This window comes from Anabrus simplex, chromosome 12 (genome assembly GCF_040414725.1).
Source record: "Anabrus simplex isolate iqAnaSimp1 chromosome 12, ASM4041472v1, whole genome shotgun sequence".
Lineage (NCBI taxonomy): Eukaryota > Metazoa > Arthropoda > Insecta > Orthoptera > Tettigoniidae > Anabrus > Anabrus simplex.
The window spans coordinates 51,842,275-51,863,549 of record NC_090276.1 but is presented as its reverse complement, the minus strand read 5'-3'; the positions used below and the strand labels follow the sequence as shown (position 1 = coordinate 51,863,549).

Sequence of the window (21,275 nt, the reverse complement as noted above, 5' to 3'; positions counted from 1 at the left end):
CACCCATAGGTCATAATTAAGTACAACAGATGTCAAAAGAAATGTTTTGAATTTACATCATCAGTAATAACCCCACTTCCCTGCTGTATTATCTTCCGTATATTTATGTAGGTAACATCTTATCTCTGTACTTTCCCTAACCAAGATTGAAAAAAGCCTGTATTCTACCTTTGTTTGGCAGTATATTATCAAATATAGAATGAAATATTTGCATGCAAACTTAAAACTTTGTGTTTAAAAATTAACCTCTGCAAATTTCTTACAAATTGTATGTGTATCCTTTTTACTGAAAGTAAGGGCTTTTTTCACTGAAAGAATCAAGTTCTGTCTATGATTATAATATTTATTTTTTTGTAGCTTAAACTTCCTCGACCGACGAATAGCTACTGGCATGCCATCGAGTCGTGGTGAAGACTGGCAGCCCTTGCTTATGTACCGAAACAGTCTGGTACATGGTGAGACAGACCAACCGCCTGTGACCTCAAAACGCGCATATGGACGTAAAAAGAAAGAAGCTGGTGCAGGTAAATAAAATAAATATTATTAAGTGTCTTGATGAAATTTTTGTTTAGTGTATATGAATTAACGTATCCAATGTTGTTGAATTAATGTTCATTCATCTGCATTTAGGGCTGTTGCTAGATGGGCAGATTTCCTATCAGGTGTTCACTTAATCTGCTCTTAAATCTTTTCAAAGAACTTGAACATTTATGAAAAATTTTCTTTGATAAATTATTCCAATCCCTAATTTCTCTTCCTTATTATGCCCCTATTTGTCCTATTGAATTCCAACTTTGTATGTTGACTGTCCATTAGCTACGGGTGGAGGAGTTTTCCCTTAAAAGGTTAGATGAGACCTTTGTGTAGGAAATGACATGTAAACTCATCAGCTGTTGCCTTGCAGTGTGGCAGGGGACTGCCAAAGGCTAAGGGAGACAACCCCTGACAGAAAATTGTCTGAAACATTAGGCCTAGCAAGTTGGTAGAAGAGAGACATTTTAATTGCTTTCAAAACAAAAAGAAGCCTTGGAGTGTTAAACAAACCCAATAAGGGCGCAAGTTCTCGTAGTATTGTTATTAATGACAGCTCAACGCTTGATGCTCCGTCAAGATCCAGCAATAGAACTAAAATCTACAAGACAATGCCCACAATCAGAGTAGTAACTCTGAATATCATTTCTTTGACAGGGAAAATAGAAGAGTGTGTTGATTTGATGAATATGAGGAATATTGTACTAGGACTGAGTGAAACCAAATGGGACAAGGGTCAAAAGAACTCAGAGAAGGTTACCATCTATATTGGTCGGGAGGAAGTTGAATGGAGTTAGTGTTATAATGGACCATTCAATGAAACAGCATGTAATAGACATAAACTTCAAATCTGATAGGATTTTCCAAGTCAATCTAAAATTAAAGCCTACCCAGAACATTAGTATCATTCAGTGCTGTGTCCCACAAGTAGGTTGTGATAGTTCAGAGAAAGGCCTATTAGAAGAATCCTTGGAAGAGCAAGTTAGAGGTGAAGGAACCATTGTTATTGGTGACATGAATGCCCAAGTACGGTCTGATAGGCAAGGTTATGAGAGCATCATGGGCACACATGGATGGGGACCAAAGAACACTGAGGGAAGCAGACTCCTAGATTTCTGCCTGAGAAATATCAGAGTTATTGGTAATACCTGGTGTCACAATCAGAAAGGTCACAAAATCACCAGATATGGATGGAATGGGCAACAGGAGTCCATCATTGATTATATTATGGTAGATAAAGATATACAAGAAATGTTGCTGGATGTGAAAGTGATCCCAAGTGTGTCTCTTGACAGTGATCATAGGCTCCTTGTTAGTTGTTTCAGGTTTTAAAAGTTGAAGGAAATAACCATCCAGGACAAGAAATTAAAGATATGGAAATTGAAGGACAAAGAGAAGGCCACAGAATATCAAGAAAAAATCCAGCAGCAAATACCAAAAACAGACACTGGAACAGTTGAAGAAGAATGGAAAAATTTCAAGGAATGCTTGGTCAAGACGAGAGGAGACGTGTGGAAGAACAAATGGCAAAAGGAAATGGAAAGAGAGACCATTGTGGAATGATAAAACAAGAGACACAGTCCTTAAAAAGAACAATCTATGCCTACAAAAAATATTTCAAAAATCGAACAGATAAGGACAAAGAACTCTATAAGTTGGCGAAAAAAGAATCTAACCAGGTTGTCAGAGCAGAAAAAGAAAAATGGTTGAATGAATGGAGTGATAAACTACATGTATAGATGGCAACAGAAAAACGTTGTATGGAATGATGAAGAATAGGAGGAGGGACAAAGAAGAGACTAATTATCTGACTAGTGATAGTGGGTATCTCATTACAGATGACAGAGAGATCAAAGAAGAATGGACCGGGCGAGTTGGCCGTGCGCGTAGAGGCGCGTGGCTGTGAGCTTGCATCCGGGAGATAGTAGGTTCGAATCCCACTATCGGCAGCCCTGAAGATGGTTTTCCGTGGTTTCCCATTTTCACACCAGGCAAATGCTGGGGCTGTACCTTAATTAAGGCCACGGCCGCTTCCTTCCAACTCCTAGGCCTTTCCTATCCCATCGTCGCCATAAGACCTATCTGTGTCGGTGCGACGTAAAACCCCTAGCAAAAAAAAAAAAGAAGAATGGAAGAATTATTTTGATAAGCAGTTAAATGTGAATGATATCACAAACATTCCATTAGATAGATTATGTAATGATGGAAGGATGGAAGACACTATAACAGATCTGACATGGAATGATATAGAATACGCATGGAAATACATCAAAACAGGAAAATCACCAGGCATTGATGAAGTGTGTGGTGAAATGATCAGGTCTATGGGTGATGCAGGAAAGCAGTGGATGTATAGACTTTTTCACAAGATATGGAAGGATGGACAGATACCAGCATATTGAAAAAAGCATATCATCATTCCACTCTTTAAGAAAGTTGACAGGAAGAAATGTTCCAATTACAGAGGAATTACATTAACTTCCCAAGTGGGAAAGCTGTATGAAAGGATTTTAGAAAAGAAAATAAGACCATCGGTGGAATTAAAGTTATCAGAGGAACAATATGGATTCCGGAAAAGCAGATAAACAGTTGATCTCTTATTTGGACTGCGTCAGCTAATGTAGAAGTATTATGAACATAATAAGGTCCTTTGGCTGGCCTTCCTGGATGTCAGAAAGGCCTTTGATGCTGTAAGCAGGGACAAAGTCTGGAAAGTGCTGAGAAACAGTGGAATCAATAATGACGTAATAAAACGAATTGAGAATTTATATGAAGACATCAGTAGTAGGGTCAAAACACCATCAGGAATGACGGAACCCTTTAGAATAATTACGGGCCTAAGACGAGGTGGAGTTCTGTCACCTCTTCTCTTCATTACTGTGATGAATGAGATTCAACAACAAGTATGCCAAAACGTTGGTGACAACAAAATGAAAGTCATGCTATTTGTTGATGACATCTGTATATGGGGGAGATTCCAAGGAGGATGTTCAGGATCAGATCAGTGCATGGACAGTAACAATATTTCAACAGCTAAAGGGTACGGCCTAAGATTCAGTCAGGAAGAAAGTGAAGTGTTGGTTATGCAGAGAAATGGTCAACCTGAAGGTTTACATTGAAATAGAGGTTAAACAACTCAAGATATCCAACAAATCCAAATATGTAGGAAGCATGATATCAGCAACAGTCTCCATTGAAGAGGAACTTACCAGCAGGATTCAAGCTGGGGGAACATTCTATAGAGTTCTCAGAGACCTAATATGGAACCAAAATTACCATTGAAATACAAAGAAGCAATTTATCTGACTTATTACATGCCAGTTTTGCCATATGGGAGTGAGACCTGGACCATGAAGAAAAAGGATGAAGCAAGGATTCAGGCAGCTGAAATGAGATTCGTCCGAGTGATGGTTGGCAAAACAAGACGAGATGGGATCATCAGGGACATGGCTCAGGTTGGCAGAATGCAGGATAACATAACTGTGCGTAGACTCAAATGGTAAGGTCACATGCGAAGGATAGATCCTGATCGCATACCAAGAAAAATGTATGATCTCTAGTTAAAATATTCAAAACCAATAGGGCGGCCAAGAATTTGATATACAGATCTGGTGAAAAATGACATTCAGCAATGAGGAGGGGACTAGGACAACATTGAAGAAGGAGAAAAGTACAAAGACAGAAGTTGGTGGAGGGGCTTCATTCGCCGACCCACCGTGTAGATGGAACAACGTGAGATATGTATGTATGTACTGTATGTTGACTGTCCATTATTATTAATATGACATATTGTGGTTTATTTCTGCTTCTGATGCTTTAAATGGTCATTTTATTGACCTGTGGTTTGATCTCAGGCGGACCAGGGATTTTAATCGCCCCAGTTACTTCCACTAGCTTGGGAGTTGGGTATTCGTGCTCGTCTTAATGCACATCTTCATATGCAGATGACACATCGCACTGTGAACCACTGCAGAGAGATGCACTGGAGAATACATCCCTCTCCATGTAGGGTCGGAGCCAGGAATGTCCGTAAAACTAGGCTACATTCATTCAAAAGCCTAGGTAATTGGGCAAAGGCGAGGAGGAGGAGGAAGAAGAAGAAAATATTGTGATTTATTCCTGTGGTTAAATGGAATTCTATTATCTTTTCGAGTTTCTTTTGTATATTGTTCTATTATGAAATTATTATTTTAATTCAAAATGCAATATTTTTCTTACATTTCCTGTAAACTACTTGATGTATTGGAAAATGGCTGTGTTAAAACCCATTAAGGCCCAACGTTGCATTAACGCAACATTTTATATTTGTCTTTGCCCCGACTTAAGGTTGCAGTGAATTTTAATTTTAAGCATCGATATATTGAATGAACATCCTAGAAATATTGTTGATCTGGTTGTCCATGCTAAATACATAAAATGGCATTTTTTTCTGAATTTTTTAAGATTGAAAAAATAGCAACATGTAACCAGGTTGAGTTCAAAAATTTGTTTCAGAAATAGAACAGATATTTTGTGTCTGTTTTTATATATTCAAATTGTATAGACATACTTGTAAGACAATAGGTCTTTTTTACACAATGAATCTATCACGTGAAGCATCTTTTTTAAATTTACAATAATGTTGCGTTTATGCAACTTTAGGATTAACAAGGATGTATTCCTGATTCATAGACTGCTCACCATGACTGTACTTGCAACTCTGTTCCTTTCTTCATTGTTGAAGTGTGCATTTGTAGTGCAATGAGGAAGCATGAAACTGTAATGTGTGTTGATAAAGAAACAATATCAGAAGAAATGTACCGTATGCTAAACTGTATTAAAAAATTAATTATTTTATGAATAGGACCTTTTTGTTTTCCAACATGTGTCACATTAACCAGAAAACACTAACTATGGCAGAACTCTTAGCTATCTTACAAGAAGAAGGAAAAGATGATGATGATGATGATGACGACGACGACGACTTGGTGAATGCAGACAACATTGACACGGTTGATATTTCACCTGATGTTGATGAAGGAACGGATGAAGAGGACTTTCTTTGTCTTGTGGAAGATGAACAAGTATGTGACGTGGCTGATACCTTTGAAATACATGTAAGTATGGAACAAGAACTGGAGTATGAACCTGAAGGTTAGCTGTAAAGAAACCTAAAAAGCGAGCAGAAAGGAGGAAGAAGAAGCAGCTCCCAGGCTGGAGAAAAGTTGCTCCTGTCTGTACTTCACCAACCTTAGAAGAATAGGCTGAAATCGAAGAAATAAAAATCAATACAGTAGAACCTCGATTATACGTTTCCGGAAACTACGTTTTCCCGTATTATTCGTTCAAATTACATGGTCCCGCGAGCATCCTAATGAAATCACATTGTTAAAATCCTGCCTTATCCGTTCCTCGAAGAAACGATTTCCCGAATCAACCGTCCAGAAATTTCAGTCCCATCAACACTAAATCCTCGATCACGTGTTTTTCAAGAAACTGTATCTTACGAAAAGACGGCTGCGATATACTTACGAATCTTGGTGTTGACGCCCCATCATTGTGGTAATTTGAAGAAGTACTGTACTGGAAAAGCGATCGGCGCTGAACTTGCATAAGGGATCAATCATCTTAGCATCGCATTCGGATAGTATTTAGAGAATCCTCGGAAATCATAAAACAGAGAGTGCCCACGACAATTGGAAGGAGACAGAGCGCATTTCGACAGCTCTATTTGAAGACGGATGAGTTTCGTCAAATGTTCATCTACATTATGTCCAGGATTAGAGGTTTTCGGCATTTGGCTCAGGGCACTGTATAGTCACTGGGCTTTCAGGCAGGAATCGAAACTGCTCCTTAAGTAACACAAATTTAGTATTTTAATATTATCGTATACGATTATGATATCGAGACCAGAACAGACGTTGCAACTTACATACATAAAGCCATGGGAGGGTTTGGGATTGCCTGTTACTGTTTTCATTCTAATATAAGACTGAGAATTTCACGTTTTTGTGTTAAAATGCTATAATAGCCGTGGTCTTTTTATTTGCGCACGTTACGTTTAAAAACTTTGTATCATTTCACACTCGTACCAACTTGTACAGCGAGCGCGCTTTCCAGCTGAGCTCAAGGTTGCGAATAATCGTAATTTTGGAAGTGTTAATGATATTTTTTTTTTTTTTTCCCCTCTCTCTTTCCAATTTGATTGTAATTAGTGACTGGCAGAACTAAATATAATGCATTTGAGAACTTGAGGATTGATACTTTCAAAACGATATTCTCAAGTTCAACATAACCAGGGCGAGGCATAACGTTTAAAAGTCGACGTAGGCCTAATTTACACGGTACAATATATTCATAAACTGACTAGGAACAGTGTACTGGTGACCAAATTACAATGGAAGATAGAAAAAAAGGATTTTGCCATCATGTTGGATGCTTTTGTATCTAATGTGCTTTATTTTATTAGATTAGAGAATGAAAAACTACTTCTGGTCGATTGTTGTTTGGCTTCGCGTTACGGGTATTAGATTTTTTGAAGAGTTTGGCTGATCAAAGTTGCTGAACTGAAAGAAGTTTTCAGAGGAAACTGATGAAGTTTCCCTGGTAAAACTGAATGTGAAGTTTCGAGATTTGTAAGTCACGTACCGGTAATTAACGTTTGAAGGCAGCCCTGCGGTCTAACTTGCCTGCCTCTCACTAGGAGGGCCCGGGTTCGATTACTGGCCAGGTTAGGCATTTTTACCTGCATATGAGAACTGGTTCCAGGTTCAGTCATTCTACGGTTACCTTTAATTGAGGAGCTATTTAATGGTGATATGGCGACCCTGGTCTAGAGAGCCAGGAATAAAAGTATACATATTTCATTTTGGTGATGTTTAGCCAAATTGTTGATGGTTCATTCGTTCCCGGATTTTCCGTTTTCCTGTATTGTACTTTTTTTTTCCCGTGGTCCCTCCAAAAACAGAGAATCGAGGTATAGGTGGTAAGTCACCTTACGAAGTATTTTCACTGTACTTCGATTCACAAGTTCTGCTAATGATGAAGCAGCTACTATAGCATTGTTACTGACTGCGTCAAAATCTTTGCTTCATACTGGAGCAACTTCAACATTTAAAGCACGACAATGGCATTGCCAATTACAGGATTCGAGTTAGGGGTAAAAAGTGGTGGTGACCTCTGTTTATTTATTTGGTTGACAGTTTCATTGTCAATTCTTGGAAAATACGTAGACTTGTAAACGATGAAAAAATTTCTCAGCTGCAATTTAGACCATATATAGCTCTGACCCTGATGAAATCTGAAGGTGATGACACTAAAGATGATGAAGTATGCGGTGATGACGAGGAAGGCAATAAAGAAATTGACATAGAAGGGAGAGACAATTCTAATTATGGACGACTGCCAAAGGCAGCTTTACCCACGGAAGTGCATTGTGATCAAATAGGACATTTCATAATGCAAGAGGGAACCAAAGGTAGATGCTGACTGTGCAAGAACGCAACAATTTACAAGTGTCAAAAATGCAATATTCATCTTCATTCAAACTGTTTCCAAACATTTATCTCGCTAAATGAAGATTCGTACTATGTCCAAAGTTGTGTAATCGCAACATTATGTTGAACCTAAACTATTTGTAAATACTTTTTGTTCCCACATTTTCTGGTCTTTCTGATCTAATTTCAAGAGACATATACAATAATATTCCAAAGAACTATGTTTTTTCAGTGCTTGGTCCTTAATGGGTTAAAACTAAATTTCAACCACTAAGAGTGTTTTGTAAAAATTTCTTACTGCTAGGTTTAGGTTTTATAAAATGTTCCTTGAATCTGAACATTTTAATCTTTCAGGGTTTTCTACCTAGAAACACTCTTTTGATGGATCACTGATCAAATTAAGTTGTTAACTCATTCATTTCTTCTACAGTTCTGGTTGGGCCAAATCCCTGAATGTTGGCTTTTTTTACATCAATCACAGCTTCTGGCAATTGAAGATTGTGATCACATCCCTTTTTTGGCATTATATTTACTTTGAGAATATCTCTCTTTGGACACTGAACTTTCAGCTTTTTTCCTCTTCGTCTGTTCCCATTAATGCATGTATTTCACTCCTCATTAGAAATAAAGCTTGCAATAAAGTTGGTTGTCATAAGACTCTCTTCCTCATCATCATCATCATCATCATCAATTCTCTTTTTCCAGCTGACAACAGGTGGGGGCAAATATGGTTCCTCTCCACTTCATCCTGTCTCTCCACCGTTACTCATCCAACACTGTGTTCCAGTCCAGGTTCCGTTGTCCTATGCTGTTCTTCACACTGTCCATCCCATCATAATCTTGGTCTCCCTTGTCCTCTCTTCCCTGATCTCAATTCAAGAGACGGATGAAATATTATATTCTGTATCAAAACAATTCAAGTGCACTGAAGGTGATTAACACATTTTTACCGAGCGAGTGGCTGCGCTGTATGGGTTAAGTTGCCACCTGTTTGAATTCGGGAGATAGCAGGCTTGAACCCCACTGTCAGCAGTCCTGAGATGATTTTCCATGGTTTCCCATTTTCACCCCAGGCAAATGCTGGGCCATACCTTAATTAAGACCATGGTCGCCTCCTTCCCACTCTTAGATCTTTCCTATCCAATTGTCTCCATATGACCTATCTGTTTCGGTGTGAAGTAAAGCAAATTGTAACAATAAAAGGTGGAGCGGGGTTTCACATACATTATGTTCCTGTGCAGGATGTTTTTCTTTTTTCATTCTTTAAAAAACCATAAACAAGGGGTTGTAAATGGCAGTAGTAATGCCAAATATAAAATATCTATTTTCTCATCACTTTCTATTCTACTGATGTTTTGCTTTGGATACTTGCAAATTATCTGTAAATATGTTGTATAGAAATTGTCCGAAACTTTATAACCATAAATATTCTCTGTGATTACAGTGGAGGAAGAGGAAGTTGGAGAAGATGCTGAAGAACCTACTTCTGACCAGGAATTCATTGGCGGGTATGTACATATAAACCGATCTAAAACTGCTCAAATACAAAAGTCCAACTGGTTGCTAGACAGAATGTGATGGAACTTGGAAGGCAGTATAAAAATTAGCTATCTACAATATTACCTACATACAGATAAGGACATCATACCAGTTATTTATCTGCATCTGCAGGAAGGATGTAGCAAACTGAAGAATTAACAGAAACAGTATCATCACAACATCATTAATATAATGAGCATACATAATGGTGATTAGTCATCATACTCTTTGGCACTCCAGACCATATTAATGACAATATAAACATTTGCTGGAAGCAGTATTCTACCTTAAATAGACAATTTTGTTTTGTTTTGTGTGTTGCAACTTCCTGTACAAGAAGTGTGTTGCAACTTCCTGTTGAAGAAGGAGAATTTTTTATTTGATAATTTCCATAAAAATATTTTCCAGAAAATCATAATTTTATCACTTGTATTAAATCTTGTTGTTATTTAATTGTGCCACCCTTGGTCAAGGAAGGTACAAGAACTCTCAAAAGAAAAGATAGTATGACTAACACGCTGGTAAAATACAGTAATATATAAGGGCTGGTACTTCAATAGTGGAAACTATTTTGTTACAAGCGATACAAAATAGATACCTCTGTTAACCTTTACGGTCCCTTGATGTAATCACCAGCTTTTTGTAGAATCTAATGCCAAAGATGCAGAAGTCATAGTGAACCTGTCTCAGGACCTGTTCTCTTTTTGGTGCAAATGGAACAGTTCGGAAGTGGTTCCTTATCTTCGGAATCAAGTAAAAATAGCAATGTGTTGGTGGTGATTGCTGTTTTGAGAGGAAGTACAACTAGGTAACCATCCTCTATTAACATTAATCGGAGGGAAAATGTGAAAAGAGTTCTGACACTTCAAAAACTGAATGTATCGGCCAAAGAATGACAAAGGCTACGAAAGGTCTGAAAATGAAAGACTTCCTAGGTCTCGCGACCGAATACTGTCAGGGTCAGAAATGAACAAAAGTTGACCAGAGGAGGTCTGATAGGATAGGTGTGAGTGAGGAGCCTGGCTCTTAAGTCCGACAAGTATGGGGAAGTAGAATACTTCCAAGCCCCCTGAAGCGTATAACTTGGCCACCGGTTGTGCCACATATGCTCGGGCATTGTCCTGTAAATAATGGGAGGAGTCTGCCGAAATTTTTTTTTCAACGTAGGTCACAGGTTATCTTCTGAAAATGAACAATCGTACTGCGCATTCAGGATCTGTCCTTGAGGTCCTACATCAGAATCGACCTCAACTTCACACTGGTGGTGTTCTAATGAACTGTTGATTTTCATGGGGACCAGTAATGACACCAATCATTCAGTTGATATTTCATTTTTGGCTTGTACAGTCAGGCCCATGTCTTGCCCAGCGTAATGATGCGGTGTAGGAAAGCCCCACCTTCGCACTCGAAATGTAGGTTTGTGCAGCGTCATATCAGTGCCACGTCTGCAATTCCGTCAAATGGTATGGAACCCGTTACGATGCTGTTTTTCTTATGCCGAGGTGGTCCTTTAGTATATAAAGCACAGTCTTAGGCAGCATTCATGTCTCTCAGGCTAACTCACGAATCATTCGGTTGGCATCCATCACCAGTAGTGTGCCATCAACCTGCACGTCCTCTTCACTGATGCCAGGGTGGCCTGGCCAAGACATGTTGGCTACATGGTAGTGTCCGTCATTGAAGAATCCTACCCACCATGCCTCTTGAAAAGCTTGACATTGTCGCAGCCACGTTCAACCCTTATCCAATTACGGTAGAATAATCTTTCAATAACATTGTGTCTCCTTTAAACTGCCAGCTCATAGACAGCACTCCAGATGCACAGAGTATCCGTGTAGTGCGAGGTAATGACTTAGGTGAGAGACCCTTTATTCGTTTCATGGGGTATATACAGAAGTGTTGTCACTATTAATGTACCAACCACCCATAGGTTCTGTTATTCACTTCTCCTGTTCCATGTTATCTAGGAGGAAATGGATCTCATTTTTTTATTTTTCTGTTGCAGGTACTGAAATATCCTTGCGGTTGTATCGAAAAAGTACATCTCCTTGGTCAGTACAAACTGTGGGCTGTTCTCCATTGAGATCACAGTGTCTGTTATTCTTTAATATGCATGCCCCAGTGCTTTGCTCATTACAGTAGATAATTTTATTGGTGGGAATGCTTGTATCTAAATGGCCTGTCTAGGACAGCTGTTCACGTTGTTGACCCTTCTACCCCCACCCAATAAGAAAAGGAAGGGAAAAAGTAAAGGAGCGAAATGACATTTCATTATTATCATGTGCGGAAAGTGTGAAGGTAAGAGCTCAGTAGACAAGGATTTAACTGTTCAGAAGTTTTGATGTTAAGCATTAAAATAATAGTAGTAAGTGTGATTGTCTCAGAACATGATTTCCTTCTGTAGAATTGCATTAGGTAGTGATAATGAAAAGTTATTTGTTTTACAGTTGAATGGATAATTTGCAAGCGTAAAGTTGACAGCAACTGTACCAGAATCTACAAGATACCCAGAAGGCTGGGGCTCTGGAACACTTGACTCTGAATTGAGGCATAATATTACAATACTCGTAGTTCCAATTGGTTGGCAAGTTGGTCATCATGGATTTATACTCTGAGATCATTGAAACATTTAATTTGGATGAGAGAAATGGTCAACCATAATAATGCTAATTTGACACTCTTTGTTATTGTGTTTTACCTGTAGATACTTTTGCGGAGGTGTATTTTTAATTTTTAACCGGTAAAAACTTTCTTAGCTTCTAGATATGAATATACCTTCAGCAGAAATCTGTTTGCGAAGAAAACTTTTCTTATTTTCTTTATAAAAAATTACAGATTAATGTTACTAGTCAAATAAATGAAAACTCTTGCCTATCATGGAGTTGATCATGCCTGTAGAGGGTTGGATTTTTTAGGCCAGAATTACTGGTTGAATACCATTCCAGACCATTGGTATACAGGGGTTTTTTGATAGATTTATTGAATATAAAATGTAAAAGAATGGGGATGATAAAATGCACCTCACCAACTCCTCCATATGTTCAGGAAGTTTTGAAATTATGATCCTTTCACCTTGAAAGAGAACTTTTGCTGTTATTATGGAATTAATGATCTAGATGTCTTCAACAGCAGCAATGCTTCTTTAAAAATCCAAGATTGTGCCTAAATACCAACTTGGTCCAAAAATATTTAACTGTATTTTAATCTTAGTCTGGAATTGATAAATTTATTGTTGGATAATTCTTTATAGGTTGAAATTTTAACACTTTAACATTGTTAATGTGGCTTTAATTTATATTAAGAACATACGTGGACATATCAGGGCCTTCATACTTTACCAGTAAGTAAGGGATTACGATGAGGTATAATCTTATTTATTATCTCTGAAGTATTTTTCTTTATCTCCTTCTTCTGAGCTTTTTTTCACAGAAGTCTCTCCTAGTATCGAATTAGGGAGACTAATATTAAACTGATTGTTTCATCCCGCACCATAATGAAGTCTTTTGACCGCCCAGCTAAGATATCCTGGTTATGTGCTAGTTACATAATATTGATACATATTTGAGTCATTGGGTGCCCCGAATTAAAATGTAGCCTAAATTCAGCATGATTGCATCAGTTACACCGGTGTTTGTCTATCGCATAGTGTCGTGCGCGAGCAGTGTCTGGATTGGCATGGAATCGCAAGTGAGCACTCTATTTCGCATGACGTCACAAATTTGTAGGGCATTCCGTAGCAACAGACTGGTAATCCCCGGTACTGTGTGAATATGAACAAGCAGTAGAACTCTTAGAAGTTCAAAATACTCTGTTATGATTTCTTAAGGATAATAACACTAAAATAGTTCAATTTTGCTGTTAGTGTCATATATTACTGTGAAAGCCCTGTGGGGAATACATTAAAATTTTATCATATTCATTTTTTTACGTAGTATTCCCGTCCGGCTACTCATCCCTGCCACCTGACTGACGAAAATTTCTGGGGAGAACACTGTAATGTATTAAAATTGAGATTTCAAAGCTTGTACAAAAGAGGTTTAACAGTAACAGACACACTACTGAATTTACTAAAGTAAAGTCAGGTTCTGTTTATCTATTGCATGTCTGATATTGTCTGTCACTCGCAGTAAGGCTGCTGCACTGCTGTGTTCTCTCTTAAAGCCTGATTGAAAGGGGGTCAAGGAGAGCGTGCTTGGTGAGATATTCCGTAACTTGTAAGTGAATCAGTCGTTCAGTTACTTTTGAAAGAGGTATTGGCCGATAGTCTAATGGGGAATTTAACAACAAAGTTTTTGGAGCCTTACCAGCGGTGTTTCCAAATTTTGGAAAATGTCCCATTTGCCATACAGTGGTTGAAGATATGAGTGAGTATTGGCAGCAGGACGCCGATGATATTTTTAATTAATGATATGGAGATAACAATAGTGTGGTGGTGGTGATTATATTTTTAAGAGGAAGTACAACTGGATGATCATCCTCTTTTAACACTTACCATGGGGGGGAAAAATACAAGAGGTCGGACACTTCAATAAATTAAGGTATCGGCCAAAAGACAGGGCCACAAAGGGTGTGAAAATGTCCCTACGTTTCGATACCTCGGGGTAGGAAAAGAAGAAGAGTTCGGATAGTATAGATGAATGTGAGAAGCTTGACACAAGTAAGTGGAAGTCTATAGCGTTAGATGTATTTGAATTTAGCACTTACTTGACGTCTTTCATGCTGATAGTTCAAAATGTGAAATGATCACTTTGCGGGTAATTATTGTCATGATTTAGTGACTATATGGGGAATTGAACTGGCCCCACTTTAGACGGAGTAAAATTGCTATTTATGTCAAGTGAGACGGTTGGACCCTGCTGCTATGCCAATTGACTTTTTCCAGGTCTGTGTCAAGTTATTGTCTCTGTTCGTAATTAGTTGCTTAGTTCTGTTTCTAAGAGTTCTGTATTGTGTACAGTCTATCACCATGTTTTCTGCAGAGTTTGTGGTATTTGCATGTAAATAATATCAAAAGGCTAAATGATTACAACAGAATTCATCTAAGTATTATTTTCCTGCTGTCTCATTTTGCATTATTGACTGTGAAAGTGTGATTTTGGCTCTGAGTGATTCAAAATTGATTTGTTGTTCATTGCATCAGAATTCGGTACAGTTCATGACAATTTTTAATTCCCTATTACTATGTATTTCTTCTGGTGCATTTTCCTCAATGTCGGTTGGTGATTATCATGGTGTTCATTTTCATATTTTTGTTTCTGGATGTAGAATCATTGTTACAGGCTCCACATCTAGTATAATCTTCTCTGCCCACGGCCACATTTCTGTTCTGCCTTGCCATCTATGAATAATTGTATCAGGCTGTATATGTAATTTTGTAATATGTGACCAAAATTGGTTGCTTTCCTGTGTTTTGCAAGAATCTCTATTTTTAAATGCAGCTGCTAAAGATGTGGGCTTCATAACCAATTGCCTAATCGTAAATTGAATGTTAAAGAATCAAATATAATGATAAGGAATAATATTCCAAATCTTAATTTCCATTGAAGTTAAAAATTCTGTATAATGGGGCAATATGGTACGTTTTGAGGTAGCACTTGTCACTCTAGTCCTGCCGTGATAGATGAAGCTATGCCTTATTTCACTTGGCCTGCACTGTAAGCAGACCGAATTTTTCTTCTATTGACAAAACTTACTTTCTGCATGTACAGCATTTGTGGCCATTGATGTGCCATTTCTGGATTTCATGTTTAAAATGGTATTATAAATGAGGCAATTGAATTGTCTGTAGCATTCGGACAAGACACTGCTCCTCTCCTAACCATCCAAGGCCTATTTCACAGTGATTCCTAAATATTTACCGTTTATATGCCACATCATCATCATCATCTTAATCTTAGCGTTTGTGTAGCAGGGTCCGCTGTTTTCTGTTAAGCACATCATTTGGAGCAAGATGAACTTAGTACATGTCTTCCAATGTTTCTTGGACCAACCACGTGGCCTATTTCCAGATGACGTGATGTACAATAGATGTACCTTCTCTATGCATGAAGCATGGTTTCAAACACCTTGTCTACACAATCAGGGCAACCCTCATGATTTTTCGGATTTCAATGTTGGTGACATGATCTAGCCTGGTCAGGCCAAGTGTATGCGCACCTCCATGCCACGAAGTGCTAGGCTGCTGCTGGCCAACATTCAGAGCCATGCAGAGTGACGGGGTGAACAACAGTCCTGTAAAGCTTGGACTACAGGTAGATTGGTATCTGATGATCGCAGAGAACTCCTAGTTTGCCGCTGCATTTACTCGTGTATGGGCGTCTGGAGGAATAGTGTCACTGTCAGCATTTACCAAAGAACCATGATATTTAAACTGTTCTGCTTTATTGAGATCTTGGCCATCTATCTGAATGTTTGCACATCACGTCATACTTCAATCTTATCATGATGCAAAGGGTATTCAGTTTTCTATGTTTTTGTTTAAAACATCCAGAAATAATACATAAATATCTAAAGTGTTTGATCCTGTTATCTGCCACAGTTGATTGAAGACATCTTGTCCTCAGAATTTAGCTGATTTTATGTTACGAAGTCCTTCAGTTGATGAAATTATCCCAGCTGCCTTCCCAGAATGTGTTATTTTTTTTATACCTTGAATACTCTTTAATGTATGCCACTACTCACTTTCCTCCAGGGGTTTGTAGGTTGATTGATTGATTGGTATTCATTTTACCTGCAGTAAAGAACTTGATGTGCTTCACCAACACATTTTTTGCTATCCGGTCAGGCTTTATGCATACTTAGGTCCAGATGTACCCACAGATGGTAATTTGCAGTATATTGTGTAGGATTTTACATTTCACAGCATCAGATTTATGAACTGGATTCCTAGAAGAAATTAATGAGTGTTAAGTTCTGGGGCATTGTATATTTATGCATTCCATTCTATAGATGGAACTTTCAAAAGACTTGTATGTAGATGTATAAAAACATGTAAATAGAAATGTATATAATTATATTTGTCAGTTGGTACTGCAAGATTGTTTCCGTTCCTATAAGTTATTAATATTACACAATCCATGAATCCAGAGACATGGGAAGTAAATTGTCACCACACTTATATACTTTTATTTATGCAATCCATTATGCAGATAGATGGGAACAGCATCAAGAGTAGAGTTATTGACTCCCTAGCATTCCAAAAGGTCTTGTACCACTATAATTCTCAACAATTTTTGTTATAGATATCTTGAACAACTTTGCTTATTTTTCTGCTGTCTGTTGGCATTTAACAGAACGATATTGTACTGCAATCTTACACCTTTCCGTCTAGTCTTCATTTTGGAGGCTGGTTCAATCCCCAGGTTATTCGATTATAGGGAAACTGCAAAAACTGATGACAGCGCTACAGTGATGTGTACAAGATGTAATGAGAAGTGAGGCACATTGTCAGTGCTATTGCAACACGACTTGCCTCATGAGTAGCATCTTTCATAACGCCAGATACACTGGTCGTGCTCTGAATGTCATTAATTCAACAGCTTCCATATAGTCGCAGCCATGGAAGCTACATTTTTGTTCTGGCTTATGTCAAGGGACAGATGTAAAAACACTTCATCCATACAGAAAGAGCAGCAAGTGGAAAATGATATTTATTTATAGTAAATTTTGGATGTAGAATTCAATCTTGCAGTACCAACTAATGCGAGAAAGATTTTTTGTATCGAAAGTGTATGTATAGTTTTAGTTAATTGCAGTAAGTTGCAAAGATAATGTATCCCGTTTGTAAATAAACTTTTTTTAAAAAATTATTTGCCTTTGTACTTTTTGCTTCTAACGATAGTGCACTGCTCATCTGGAGACGTCTGTATTAAAAAAGCACGTCCCGCTTGTTTTCTGTTATGTATTTATTTATTTATTTATTTACTTCCCATGAGTCCGTGATCATTAAGGCGTCAAGTCTGTATGTTCTGACACTGGTTAGCCAGTTTGAGTCCTGTTGGTCAAAAACAATTCATGGCCGGCAGGGTAGGAGATGTGGTACTATATAATTTCTAATCACTAAAGTGCGTGCCAAAAACCTGAATTCTGTTCCAGACCTCTCCGTAGTGTCCGTATGGATTGAGAACATATGATTCTGCTGATGGTGGTTCGTATGTCGGATAGAGCTTTGAGTAGACCCCTTGGTATTATTTGACAGGAGTAGGCTATGTGCCAATACTGGGTTTCACCTTCCCTTCTTATTATATACCATGCCATTCATTTCATCTTATTAACTCCTCTGATGTCCGGCTCCGTTGCTAAAGGGTTAGCGTGTTTGCCTTTGGTCACAGGGGTTCCGGGCTCGATTCCTGGCTGGGTTGGGAATTTTAACCATCATTGGTTAATTTTGTTGGCACAGGGACTGGGTGTATAAGACCTGCACCTGGCGAGCCTAACATGTCCTTGGACACTCCCAGCACTAAAGAGCCATACGCCATTTCATTTTCACTCTGATGAGGTTGAGGGTGAGCTGGCATTAGGATCAGCGACCTGCGAGGCATCATCTAGGATATTCTCCTCTTTTGACATGCTTTAAACTGTGTTATTTCGTGATTTACATCGTTATCATCTCTTATCTGTATAACCCACGCTGGAACATTTATGTCCACATTTTTTCTTCCAATAATTTGTCTCCATGGTTACGCCACTAACGAATCGTACACAGCTGCACTTCCTATTTATGACTCGCCATTCTCACTCTACTTTCTGCAGCATATTCTAACACAGTCAACTTGAAGATGCTGTAAAACTTGTTCTCTTGTTCATTTTCACTCCTGCTTGTGTTCTGAATGCTTCTAATTATACACACTATACAGCTGCGCAGGACGTGGAGCTCGGACCATCTTTCATGTAATGAGATGCACTGTTTTCTCTGAAAATTCATTGAAATTTAATACACTTGTTACTGAATTATGCCTCTTATTGCCATGCTCTCATGTGCCAAGAATGCCAGGTTTGAATACTTCAACGTTAAACTTGCAGGAAATGTTGAAGATTGTATGTACTTACTACTGACAATGATTACAATACCGTTAAGTTTCAAAACCAGAGGTGCAAACTATTTCAGATTGTCCGTAAATAAAACGGATTTCACCTCTCGATTACGGTCAAAGGGGGAATTAGTATAGAAAAGCAACATTATCATGAAAATATTTTCTATGGAGAAAAAGGAAAGAAGGGAAAATGTTCAATCGTTTTGAGGATTACTGCTCAACCCTTCATTTTAATGCTTTTACAGTTCTCGATTGTCACATCCTTTTGCTACACATGAGCGTGTGAATGAAGGAACTCTGCAAATACATTATTTAGGGTAGAGCAGTGTTGAGTGTAGCCTGTGTGGCAATAACTGTCTCATAGAAAGAGTTTTCAGTGTTGACAGGAAAAATCAGACAGAATTCAGGCCTACGTTATGCACTTCTACACTGGAATCGCGTACTGTTCAAAAGACTAAAACATCACAGGAGTTAGAATGCTTCAATAAACCCTACACTGAAAGGTAACTGCCGGTTGCGAAACAAACTTCAAAGAAGTTCCATCGCAGAATTAACTGGTTGTTTGCAAATGTTATTGTGCAGTGTGATATTCTTGAGAATAGATAGTCATTATTGAGAAGGGTAGTGCATGCTTTGGATTTGACTCAAAAATTTTCTGAGAGCAGGGCAGTGGGGAGGGCTTACTGATCAGCCACCTCAAAGATTGACACCTCTGCGAACATATTTTTTTAAATTATTTTCTGAACACTTTGAAAAGAAAACACAATCAAATTTCAAAAATAGCAAGAAAGAGAATTAAAATTACAGATAAAATGTGGTAATCCTTCTGCAATGCAGCCATCCTAGTGAATAAACACAGAAAATTTGAAAGTATCTCTTCAGTGGTTCAGGAAGTAATTACTGTTATTACAGCAGGTTTTGCAACGGAGAGAGGGTGTTAGGTGAGGGTTAGTGTTTAGCATCTGGGCCAATGACAACTTCATGGAAATCTAGAAATTGATTAGAATTATTACTGTCATCATTCTGGAGATACCCATTACTGTCACTACTGGTGTCAGAAATCCTATCAACATGCTGTTGCCTATCTGTCATGTCTGCTTTCAGTCTTCTAATTTAGTCCTTGTATAACATGCTCCTTGAAACAATCCCTAAGTCTGTTTTCCTTCAATCTCTGTGCATTCCCTTCTTCAACTCTAGGCACCATTTCATGACCACCAAGTTGACCCTGTATACAGCTGTCATTTATGGTTTTTGAACCAAATGTTAGCAAAGACTAAATTATGATCAGTGCAGAATTCTACTAACTAACATCCTCTTTCATTCCTCTATCCCAGTCGATATCCTAGCTCCTTGGCCTACCACTACGTTCCAATGTTCTGTCACTTCATACATTCTTTTGATTTCTTCATCAGCAGCTGAATTAACAGGTATGTAGGCTTGTACTATTGTGGTTGATATTGGTTTAGTGTTTGTTTGACAACAATAATCCGTTTTACTATGACCAACATAGTCATTACCTGGTGACGTATTTTCCTATTCATAGAACATAAAAATTCATAATTCTGATAGTGGTGATTTGACAGCAATGCATTACTTAATATGGATGCTGAATTGTTGTCCATTGAACTTCCCAACTCTTTAGAGAAGTTGCCATGATGTGTTTTGTTCTCCAATCTGTGCATTAAAAAAATGAAGTTTTTGTACTACAGTTACAAAAAGGTAGGTTTCCTTATAGAATAGTATGTCGCTAATATTTGTACATATGATAATGATCCAGCGAGTAGCTGGTTCTAGTGGCATGAATAGGACAATTTGCCATATATATCCGATCTCACTAGAAAAACATTTGAATAGGCTTTTGATTAGAAACAGTTTCTGCCTAAGAAGGATCAGTGTGATGCTCTGTTTATGTAGTAGGTAACTATGACAAAAGTGAGTACCAAGTGCACTTACAGAGGCAAGCGAGGAAAAGTATTGGGATAATCAAGGGGCTGTAAATGGAAAATGCCATTTTTTTTATCATTTGATCGTCAAGGCATGAAATTTATGCTCTGTTTAAAAGCAAGTGCTATGTATTATCAGCAGAAACTGGTAATATATATAATTATACAATCTGCAATGGTGGAAAATGGTCAATTGTGAAGTTATTGGTTCGGTGAAAGTAAAGCAGAGCTCTTTGGTTCCATGTTTGCTAGTTGTTTAGTAGAGACTATTTGGAAGAAATATTGGTTGTTAATCTTATTTGGAGAAGACCACACCCAAATGAAGATGGACTCAGTCCATAACTGCCTTGAAAGGAAACAGAGAAATTACTCTACCTAGCCAGTATGTTACAGTAACAAAGGAAACTAGACTGAAACCATTCCCATACAAAACCAAGAAGAGATGTACATGTTTTTAATGACTATTCTACGTACTGTTCTATTCAACCAGGCAGGAAAGCAAGTGATCCTACACTTTCCGATGTACTGTACAAGTTCTGCAGTACAATCCAGATGGGGTAATCATATTTAAATATGATGTTATGAAGATAACTTAATGAATGGAACAATACACAAGATGAGCAAAACAAAGACAGTGGAAATGACTATCAACAGGGAAAGAACAAGCTCAAATATATTTCTGGAAGGAAGAAAAATCGAATCAGCTTCCCACTGTTAGGCAGGAAATACTCAGCAGGACACAGAAAGCATCAAAC

The 21,275-nt window shown here is 38.1% G+C and overlaps 1 protein-coding gene across 7 annotated transcripts in view; it reads left to right on the top strand.

Annotated features, from left to right (window-relative positions):
* SA1 (stromal antigen) overlaps window positions 1-16,902 on the top strand; it is a 168,688-nt gene extending 151,786 nt beyond the window's left edge. For all 7 annotated transcript variants that reach the window (XM_067156395.2, XM_067156393.2, XM_067156392.2 and 4 more), the window contains exons 19-21: window positions 358-524; window positions 9,451-9,514; window positions 11,551-16,902. In XM_067156395.2, the coding sequence (XP_067012496.1) occupies window positions 358-524; window positions 9,451-9,514; window positions 11,551-11,557 (238 nt within the window). In that variant the 3' untranslated portion in view covers window positions 11,558-16,902. The remainder of the gene's footprint in view (window positions 1-357; window positions 525-9,450; window positions 9,515-11,550) is intronic.
* The last annotated feature ends 4,373 nt before the right edge of the window (window positions 16,903-21,275 follow it).